At 42.6% G+C, this 11,098-nt stretch overlaps 1 protein-coding gene across 1 annotated transcript; it reads right to left on the bottom strand.

The window, feature by feature from the left end:
- Positions 1-5,743: 5,743 nt before the first annotated feature.
- On the bottom strand, positions 5,744-10,335 carry LOC147466014 (uncharacterized). The gene is made up of 5 exons (XM_086523387.1): positions 9,855-10,335; positions 8,901-9,004; positions 8,635-8,811; positions 6,695-8,544; positions 5,744-6,129 (listed from the first exon to the last, which is right to left on the bottom strand). Exons 1-5 carry the CDS (start codon positions 10,046-10,048, stop codon positions 5,962-5,964), a joined length of 2,493 nt encoding a protein of 830 aa, XP_086379513.1. The 5' UTR covers positions 10,049-10,335; the 3' UTR covers positions 5,744-5,961.
- Positions 10,336-11,098: the final 763 nt, after the last annotated feature.

The raw sequence follows: 11,098 nt of genomic DNA, 5'->3' as shown, positions 1-11,098 counted from the left end.
AGGGTATCCTCTACCGGCTAGCAAACGGACTAATGACTCGGCTTTATCTTCTCTACCTCATAGTCGAGGACGATTATGATTTCAAGAGAGAGGTAATGTCATAAAAACTAATATCTAATTCTCCCAAATGATTTTCTCATGTTAAACTGATCATTTAATATGGGGGAAGTACCACCAGAGTAAAAGCTAGAATATTGGTAAGGTTGCCAGACCGGTCTCTTCAGGGATCCAAAGGAGAGAAAATAGGGAACCAAAGGGGGGCAGTCTGCAAAAGAGCAATGTACATCATTGGAGATTAAAATACCTAAGGTTCAGCTCCATTAAGACTTTCATAGGCTAAGGTTCCAAAACTTTAATTGAAAAGTCCAAATGGTCAAAGCTAGGAAAATTGGATGGTGGAGGGAAGACTCAAAAGTCTTCCCACATCCCTATCATGGAGGGGGTGAGCCTTAAGCGTAGGGGATGAGAGAGAAACACACACACACACACACACACACACATACTCCCTGGCTCTCCCCAAAGGGAAGAATGGACACATGGCAGGCTCCTAGGCCAATTGCCCCCCTCAAATCCTATTGGATGGCCATACCACACCAATGACAATTAGGCTAGAGTAAAATTATTCTAATCAATTTAAAAAGGCTTGAGAAAAGAACCAATAGAATTTAAGCTCCCTAGAAGACTATTGGGGACAGTCTACCAAGGGGTCCAATGAGCATCCAACAGCCCAATGTCTTGCTTGATTCCTATTGGCTAGAAGACTAAGAGGTCCAATGAGAGTTTAATTGAATTATTTAATTACCTAAAGCTCTCACAAAAGGGAAAGGGGGACACATGTCACAAGGCTATCAATTATTCTTCTAATTTGTGATTGGCTAAGCTTTACAGGAGCCAATGGGAGGCCAGCATGAGCAATTAGCAAGAGGGGTCAACCAAGAAGAGAGAGAGGACTACATTTTACTCTTAACACATTGCCACACACACACACACACACACACACACACACACATACACACAACTCATGTGTGCAAGAAGAACTCCATCTCGAAGCTTCCATCTTCATTGTACCAACTAGTTTTGTCAAGGAACACAAAGATTGTATTGTACAAAAGTCTCCTTTGATAGGAGAAGCTATAATACAAAGCCTTTGTGGAGGGGGACCAGATCCATGTAAACCGGGCCCTCAAGTGTTTTCAATTGTTCTATTTCTCTCTCTTTTCAAGTATTGTCAATGCCAAATTACCTAGGTGTAAATTGCTATGTTTCTTTCTCAAATTAAGTGTTCTCTTTATGCTCATTAAGAACTTGTTTTTAATGAAATGCCCACTATGTTATCAATTTTCTCTACACACAAGTTACTAGTGCATTAAATGTTACAACTGCATCTCAAACGGTACCTGCTTGCCCACTACATGCAAAGGCTCCCTGTCCATTTGGACCCAAAAAATCCCTCAATCTCACACTTCATCCAAATTTCAGCCCCACTAATCCCTGCTCCCTCGCCACCATCCCACACTTAAGTACCAAACGCCAAGTTCTTCACCTCAACTCCATTGAGTCCCATTTTCAGGTCCACCCTACTAAAGCCCATATTCCCATGGCACATACTCCCTTAACCTCATAGCCCTCTTCCCTATTGGTGCTATCTTTGGCACTAAGGCCTCGTTTCCATATTAGTGCAATAGAGTAGCAACATCCTATTGAACATCAAGCATTAAACTTTAAAAAAAATTCAAAGCCTTCCAACTGCAATTCTAAGTGTAAAAAGTCTTCCTTCATTATAGCTCCAATCTCCTTGTGCTTACAATGATGATACATTTGTCTTTTTGGTCGTAAATGCCATTGTGTATGCCATACTGGAGCTAGTGGCTATACCATACTGCACTCTAAAAGTTGTAAAGAGTCAAGACATTGTCAAATTTATTTGGTAAAATCACCTTACACGCATCATGTCTGCCAAAAGCATCGACAAATTCAATGGAGTAGGATATCACACTTGGCAGACCAAAGTAAAGAAAAATCTTTGGAGCATTGTGAAACCTATCCAGTTTGGGGGAAGCTTCAACACGAACCTTGAATGCTCAACAACAAGCCAAAGATGAGCAAGCCCTTGGAATCATCATAACAACACTAAAAGATGACTTCACCCACCACATTGATGATGATGCATCCACTCTTCATGCTTGGCAAAGCCTAGGGCGTTTATTTGTGATCGACATAAGGAATCCAAGATGAACCTTAAACTCTAGCGTGATGGTCTCACTATGCAAGATCAAGATGATGTTGCTAGCCAAACTCATTTATGCCTTCCATATGAAGATAAAATAGCCATCCTCTTTCAAACCCTACCAAGTAGTTTTGAAGATGTAATCAATTCACTTCTAGAGGAAGAAAAAAACTTGGCACTTACACAAGGTCTCAAAATAGCGCAATGGTTGTCAAAGGTAAAGGTTGCTCATATTGTGGCAAAAGCAACCATAAATCACAAAATTGCTTTCATATCAAGGTGTGCCCTCATTGCAGCAAAAAGGGGCATGCACCTAGAGATTCCAAAGGCAAGGTAGAAGAAGAAGAAGAAGAAGAAGAAGAGAAAGGGATGTCAACACTATGCGGTTGCGCCGAGGAGATTCAGTGATCTACCTCATTTAGCTTTCAAATGAAAGGCTAAAAGGTTTGTGAACTATAGTCATGTATATGGATATTTTGCATCTACTATGCGGTTGCGCCGAGGAGATTCAGTGATCTACCTCATTTAGCTTTCAAATGAAAGGCTAAAAGGTTTGTGAACTATAGTCATGTATATGGATATTTTGCATCTCCATGCTTTTTACTTCAGCTCTTATGGCTTGTGGATCCCAAGAAGCGAAGACAAGATGATTGCTTGCAAACATGTACCAGATGGCAATTGAGCATTTGGCCCCAATTTAAATCCATTGCAACCTGCTCTTCTTCTCTCTATGCACAAAGCCATGAACAAGCCACTAAAAGCCATTTTGTATATGATTCTAAACCAAGTTTTGCAACTTATATTTTGTAGTTGTGTCTATGTATTTTTGAAGCTTCTATAATTCTAGGTTGCCAAGCAATTTAGATCCGTTGGTCAGAACAAGGATGTATAAGTAAGGACTAAAACTTGTCAATTCAAATGATTCATTATTTGCAATGAGTAGTAGAAATTGAGATTAACGTATGAGAGTGCTATTTTTTCACCCCTCTAAAGAAGGGGAAGAAGAAAGAGAAGAAGAAAGGTGATGAGATGAAGAGGAAGAGGAAGAAGAAAAGCAAGAGGAGACAAGATTTTATATTTTGTCCTACCTCACCAAGAAATCAAAATGGTTGGCCCACTATTTCACCAAAATTGTGGGCTTGGAGGATAGCACAAACATTGAGACTGAACTTTAGAATTGTGAGCTACGTGAGAGTTGGGGTGATTAGAAATATAGTGACTCTTGTACTCGATAAAATGTTTGCCAAGTAACATGTTTGAGAGAATGCCAAGCTGCTATGTTTCAAATCAAAAACACGATTTATTCCTAGGAGTTGCTGGCTTCCTTGGGGCTGATTGTGGATGGTTCTTGGCACTCTTTCATGGAGTGGTGTGATTTCTTTTGCGGTTGAGAATCTTGAATCTATTTCTCCTCCTTGTCTCCTTTGTATCTTCCTCTTTCTTTGCCTTATTCCTGTTCTAGTGATAGCCCTCTTCCTCTTTTTTTGCCTTACTCCTGTTCTAGTGATGGCCCATTCAACTCTAGCATGTACTCACACGTTGTTTGCTCACATCCACAATTATGATTATCAGTAAAGCAATCCCTAGAGATCTGATTACATGACTTATTAAGGGTGCAAATTCTAACAAACAAGCTATTTGCCACAGTTGAAATTGATCTCATTACTTACCACTCTCCATCGACGAGTGATTCTGGTTGTAGTGAAGCCCACCATTATCATCCAAAATCCAAATGAGTAAACAATGTGCACATATTTCCTTTTACAGTGGCAAACCTAATGTGAGAAAGCAACCCTGCTGAAAAGGGCTGTTCTGGTGATTATGCCACAAAACTGGCCTTTAATTTGCTCTCTCTCTCTCTCTCTCTCTCTCTCTCTCACACACACACACACACACACACACACACACACACACGATCCAATGGCAGTGAGTTTCACCAATCCTGCTCCTTTGTACAAAGAAATCCTTGATAATTGCTGAAATTGTTAGACTGAAATAAAATAACCAGCACCTTCTCATGAAGTGGGCTACCATGTCAAAAAGAAAATTAATTCACCAACGTTCTTACAAAGCAAATTGCACATCAATAATCTTCATCGTGCACTTTTCCTCACGACAGTCAAATAATCCCATAAGCTAACGAACCAATTCAAGACATCCTGATGTTTGCATTTACCCATGTTACCAGTTGCCATCTGCGGGCAACTCATATTGTTAGCCATGATGAAACGAATTGCACGTGTGCACAATGGCACTACCCTTCAGAAGATCAATGAGAAGAAAAGGGGAATTCAAAGGTATTCTGAGGATTCTTGGGTTGAGCAACAACAAACGTTTCTTGACTTAAAGAATAGCAATTTTGAGATTTGCCAGGCCAATCCACATCCAAGATAGTGTTGTGAAAAAAAACCTCAGCTCATGATTCTTTCAAGAAAGCACCAAGCCCATTATACTCCGCTTAAGGGTGGGTTCAGACTAGGCGGCGGAAGAGAAATGGAAAGGGGCGTCAATGCTCCATGGCAAAAATTGATTGGTTGGAGTTGAGGCTCTCTTCCACTGGGCCCTCCATTTTTCTTCCCAACACCCCCCCCCCCCCCCCCCCCCCCCCCCCCCCAAGAAGAGTTGATGGCCTCTCTCAGCCCCCTTCGCTTTTTGACTCTTCCTCCTCCACACCGTTCAGACTAGGCGGCGGCAGATTTGCGAAGGAAGGTTTCTTCCGCCGGTTCAGTCTAAACCCAGCCTAAGTAGTGTGCATTGATTAGTCAGAAGCCATGCCTTCTTTAGCTATCTACACTTCTTCTGAAGTAGGTGGGACCTTTCAACCCAAAGGAGTTTATACTGAGCCCCGGGCACAAGCCTGCCAACTAGAAGCAATCATTTCAGTAACCTCTTCATGACAATACTATTCAATGGCTTACCAAGTCAACCCAAATATACCCTCAAAAGAACATTTGAGGTTCCTAAAAGACCATGCGTACAAGTTACACTGCAGCGAGGGATATTATCCAGCAGTTACAAAAGAGACATATACACAAGTAGAGGACTAGCACCAACACGTCTGAAGCTGGACTAAGTGGATTTCTTGCCCTTCAAATTCTGCAACCCTTGCTCTTTCTCTCTTCATCATGGGGGTTGATAAAGTTCAATCTTGCTCTTCCTGCACATATAGTGAGGCTCAACGTACCAATGCCCCATACACCAACCGGGCCAGTAGATGCTTAGTGCCAAGTTGCTAGTTTTGCAGTATCAGCAGAAGGCATACGCCATACCAGCTGCACTGGGACGATGTATGCAGACACTCACAAGTTACAGATATGCATGCGCCTTAAAACGTTGCCAAGTAATTCGTCTTTTGAGTGCACACATTTACATGACTACAATAAGATTAAAAATTTCCTTCAAACTGGTCGTGAACTGCAGCTTTTTTAAAGATGCGCAACGCATCGCAATGAGATCATACCAAACATAAAATCCACACAGGGCTTCATACCTGTCAGACTTGGGTAGAGCATAATGTGCCAAACAATCCCTTGCAGGATGCAAACTTAATTAGCACACCCCATCAAAATTAGGGCTGTTTTATTTTCCAGCAATAATGGGAGGCCTTACATGCTGGTGTGTGTATCATACATCTCTATACAACATCACAAAGATAGGAAAAATGCCTCAGACAGGATACCTACCTTTTACAAAGTTGAAAGAATCATTCTACTCCTCATCAATTTGCTTCAGTCTTACATTTGAAGCAGAACACTACTTATCTTTCTCAGCTCAGCAAGCGCTGACAATGCAGTTAAATGACCCTTTCCATTCAGCAAGGCCTTTGACAAATTTTCAGCTCTCTCCCTGTAAGCTGAAGTGGCCCCATCCATTGTTAAGCTAGAGAGAGCACCCTCAATTACCTGTAAAAACGACACATTGATTACATCAGCCTAAGTGGAGTAAAAATTGCTAAAAAAATTGCTCGAAAAATTATGAGTATGCCATACAAAGAGGAATAAATAATGTACTTTAGTGAGAGGTACAACAGAACCTGCCTGCTTAAAGAGAAGTACCTCTTTAACATGCAAAGCATGCAGTCAGACGGTGCAATTGAGAACAAGCATGTATGCCTTCAAAAGCTCAAAAAAGTCTGAACTTAAGAACTAAACGAGAGAAAAGAAGACAATGAAGCAAGACTAGTTCGAATTTGGAAACAGCTACTAGAGTGATGGTGCAAAGACGCAATGCCTAACCTTCAAACGCTTAAAACAACCCAGACATAAGGCAAAAGAGCATATTTCTAATTCCTAATATATGCTACAGACCACTCTAAGATTCTACAAGGTACAGTCCTAGAGTGAAGCAAAACACAACAAAAATACAAACAGAAAAAACACAGACACTTGACTTACCTTAATGCTACCATGACTGACCAATAACTTGCAAAACTCAACCGTCAAAATAAGCACTTTGACCCTGAATTACCTGAATGCTTTCGGCCATTGACTGACCAAGCGTTTGCAAGACGGCCTTGGAGTGTTTCCCCTTGGTGACCTTAACTTCTGACTCATTGACAAGACCTTCATTTGCTTCTATCGAATCTGAAAGAGTTGAAGAATCCCCTACACTTGTACAATCATGTTGTTCATCTCCATGGGAATTGCTACCGGAGGTTCTCACGCATTCAACTTGTTCCAAAGGGTGAGAAGAAATCCTCTCACTCACAATGTTTGTCCTTTCGAAGTCACAATGTGGTTTGCCTCCCTCATCTCCAGAACAGGAGGTCTCTCCATCATCAGACGTCCAAATATCACTTGCACCTGCCTCCGAACCTCCTTCCGTACTCAAGAATCCTCCATTTGGATCTTCCTTCTGTAGACTTGATTCTAGACCACTGGAGACAACAGTTTCTCTCTCTCCTTCAACAGGGCCCTTGGCATCTGACACCTCTACAGTATTACAAGGCTTGCTTTCCGAGTTGCTAACATCTGCATCTGATTTTCTATCTTCAAATGACATTAGCTGTGCAGCCCCTTTCCAGAAAGCAGAAAACAGACTCCGCCTTACCGGCTTGTTGGTACTGCGAGCAGGGGGAACTTCATTTGATGCAAAATGTTCTTTTAGATTACTGTCTGTTGAACTATTTTCTGGGGACTTGTTAATATTGCCAGACTCGGAGCTACTTTTATTTTCCCCTGCATCTGCCCATGAGTCTTCTGATACTGCTTTTGTAAGAACAGAATTCATCCATTTCTCCTCCCAATAAGATTCCGACCGACGATGCCTATCAATATCTGATGGTCCCGAATGATGCTGCTGCAAGGCTTTGCTGAGAAGTGTTGTATGCACAGGAAAAGATGGGGATCGAGACCTATTTTTATGCCTGCTGGCCCTGCCTCGATTGAAAAAACCACCATGCTTCCCTGTAGAGGATGAAATTAGCCTTGATGGCTCTTCTGACAGCGTCCGAAGTACCTTTGCATTCTCTATCAAGCTCCTCACATCAACAAGTTTTGGGAAATTCAACAGGTTTTGCAAACAAACTGTAGCATTGGGTGCTGCTAGCAACGTAGACCTTAAGTAAAGGATCATGGAGACTGCAAAAGTAGAAATAAATGACGCCCGGGTCGAGGTTGTAGAAACATCACCCAAACCTTTTCCTTTGGCCAGCTTTGCCACATTAGTATAAGATGCTGCAAAAATTGCATCCCACAGATGCAGCAACATCTCTAAATCAAACTCTCTACCAAAAAGAACCCGAAACCAGCGCAGAGCAAAGTACTGAGGTTCTACGCCAATTTCAACAAGATGAATGTATAAAGGGGTATCTACAGTAACAAGAGTATAATACATGGAAGCAGAGGCTTCCAACACAGATGACATCCCAGTTTTTCCTTCGTTTGAAGCCAGAAAGTAGTCTGCAAGAGCAACTTCTCCATTCTGGCCTCCTAGTAATGCATCGAACATGCAATATGCATCATGTTCCACAAATCTTCCTGATAAAAGGGCACCCAATTCTCCCTCCGCACCATAACTATCACTCCCCAGTAACATTGTCTTCAAGTTGAAGCCAAACTCGTCCGGCTCCACAAGGGTCAAGTCATCAGGGTGTACCTTGTGAATCCACTCCTCACTTTCCTCTGAAAAACTTAATGACGAGTGAGCAGAAAAGGCACATGCCCCTTGTTTTACTTGCTTGCTTGAATTAATTTTGTCCCCATGGAGTGTGTCGAATCTGTCTTCAAACGGGTCCTCATACCGCTGCCTTACTTGGGAGAGATGAGTGACATCGAAATGAAGGACATAAACAAGTGGAGCGAGCAATTCGTGCATTCCTACATTGACACAGGAGCAACATCAGTGCCAAAATGGTTAATTCATACTACATCCAAAAAGCACCGAACATAACTACAAATATTAGTCACCTTGTCTATAGCCATATTGTGTATGACCCAAAGCCCACACTAACAATATCCTTTTCAGCATGGACTGGCAAGCAGAGCCTTGAAAAAGGCTTCCATGCTCTGGATACAATCTTGTGAGATCATTCTCAATGGTCTTTTCAAGCTCTGTGTTATTGAAATAGTGCCTCCAAATGCTGTCTGGAACAGATAAAGCTACATCAAGTCAGCATAGACTTCACATGAACCTCAGAGAGAAGTAGAATTACTGAAAAAAATAAAAGTCTCACCAGGATCCTGAGACAAGGGATTGTTAACATTTAAGTTTTCCCCCCTCTGCACATCTTCCATCATATGTGGATCCACAATTAGACGTCTCCGAAGCTCTGCATATCTGAGTCAGGACAAGTAGTAGAAAAATGTGAAACAAATGTGCTCGAAAATCCCTGTAAGCAACCTTTATCATCCATCTATCACCTTCCATAAGAGGCATTCTTGAAAGAACAATAATCAAAAATATAATTTTAACTTAAAAAAGCGTAAAAAAGACGATATGTACAGTGCCACACACCTCGCAGAAATTGACCATGACTTCGTGGATTATCCATAACCACTCAAAATACAAGAAAGCTCTCTCTTGCTTACCAAGGCATTAGGTCTGAACTTGCAAACTATACGGAGGACTAGAGGAAGACTAAAACAACTGTAAAAGACACAATCAGAAGACCCACAATAGCCCAGCAACTAAACACCTCTATACTATAGCAAAAAAACAAAGGGGTCAGTTGAGTTTTGCATCAACTGCACCAAACCACCTTCTATACGTGTCATAAGAGTCTCCAAGCCCAATACATGTGCACTTATTGAGGATAAAAATGTAAAGGTTTTGGTTAGACCTGCAAGAATGCCATGAATGTACATGTATATAATGTACCCATAAACCTAACACCTGAACCGGAGCCAGATGCTGTTGCAAACTTATCACGAACACTTAATTTAGCTTTAGAGCCACTTCTTCACATTGCTGGCATTTGTGTGCATTATGATCAACTGAGCATGAGGAGCTTATCCCCATAACTGAACATAACCCCACGTAATTTTTTATTTTTCTTTTAAGGAATTAGCCGGTGCCAGATTTTGCAATGCATTACAGAATGAACTATCCAAACAATGGAAAGCTGCCCCTTCAGGAAATTAATTCTAGAAGAGAAGTGTGTGTCTGTGTGAAGCGAGAGAAACAAGACCTTCTTCTGCTGTCGGCAGCAGCACGACGGAGTGTCTCAATCAATGTGGGGCACGAGGGCAGAACACCAAGCAACACACGCCACCGCAACCCACGTAATCGAGGCTCAAGAGGCCAATCAGCAATCGACATGGAGGCATCGCTATTTCGAGGTGACTCTGAGTCAAAATCTGAGGTGTGGGAACTCGCAGGCATTTGCAGGAAGGGGCTACGGGCAATTCGACAATCGGAGTTCTTTGCAAAAGGAAGGCAAGGAGCTTGAATCGGTAGAGAGGATCAGGGCGGTGATGGCGAACGCAAGGCAAAAAGTTCCTCTGGAGGGAGTAGGGGAGAGGAGGAAGCAGGTCGAAGGAGCTGGCGAAAGGAGAGACGGACACGCAACTGGCAAGGGGATGGGGGAGCAGCAGACCAGTGACTTAAGCGATCGCCCTCACCAAGAGAGGCGAGGACTTTTCGAGCCCAGTCGCATTTATGGGAACTTTAGAATGATGTGGGTCGCTAAATTTAGCGGTTATAGCAGGGGAAATACAGGATAAGGGAACACGTGTCTGTGTTCTCATTGTGTGTGTGAGAGAGAGAGAGACTGAGTGTGAGAGAGAGAGAGAGAGAGAGAGAGAGAGAAAGCGCGACGCACAGTCGCGGAAAGCTCAATTTCGACTTGCAGTGTGCAGGCAGCTCGTAACTCGCCGGAAAGATCTTGATTCTTGGAGTACGACGTTAAACTTTAAAGAAATGCTCGTCTCTCTAGTTGTTTGTCTCTGTCGAGTCTCGAGAACCTCTCTCTCACAAACACACACACGCACACTCACTCTCTCTCTCTCTCTCTCTCTCTCTTTTTCAGATGGGGCGGCCCGTCTCTAGGTAGCGTCCAGTCTTCGTGATCTATTCCCAAGCTGACGCTCCTATTACGCTCTTTAGCCACAAAAAATTTGCTGCGCTATGCTCATTCGTTCTCTCTTCCTATAATGCAAGCGGCTTGCGCGCGCGCGCTCTCTCTCCCCCCCCCGCCCCCTCCCCCCGGCTCTGTCGCCTAGCTTAATATACATTTCCTACAACAGAAAAAGATTCTCCCTTTCCGACAAATTTATTTTTCTAGCCTTTTCCCGTCAATAATGCTCATTTCTAGTTTACTTCCCTCGTGTTAGAATTTTGAGAAAGCTGGGACCTCTTGCTCCAGCCCACTTTTCGAACCTTTTAAGAATATACTCATCCAAGCAAGCAAAAAAGTCTCAAAGGGTGTGCACA

Source organism: Adiantum capillus-veneris, chromosome 1, assembly GCF_014529385.1.
Source record: "Adiantum capillus-veneris isolate H3 chromosome 1, ASM1452938v2, whole genome shotgun sequence".
Taxonomy (NCBI): Eukaryota; Viridiplantae; Streptophyta; class Polypodiopsida; order Polypodiales; family Pteridaceae; genus Adiantum; species Adiantum capillus-veneris.
The sequence above is the reverse complement of the archived record's forward strand: the minus strand, read 5'-3'. Positions and strand labels throughout refer to the sequence as shown.

Coding starts and splice junctions, on each gene's coding strand:
- LOC147466014 (XM_086523387.1), bottom strand. CDS start 10,048: ATGCCTGCGAGTTCCCACACCTCAGATTTTGACTCAGAGTCACCTCGA. Junction 8,812..8,900: donor TCCCTTGTCTCAGGATCCTG/GTGAGACTTTTA, acceptor TATCTGTTCCAG/ACAGCATTTGGAGGCACTAT. Junction 8,545..8,634: donor ACAATATGGCTATAGACAAG/GTGACTAATATT, acceptor GTGTCAATGTAG/GAATGCACGAATTGCTCGCT.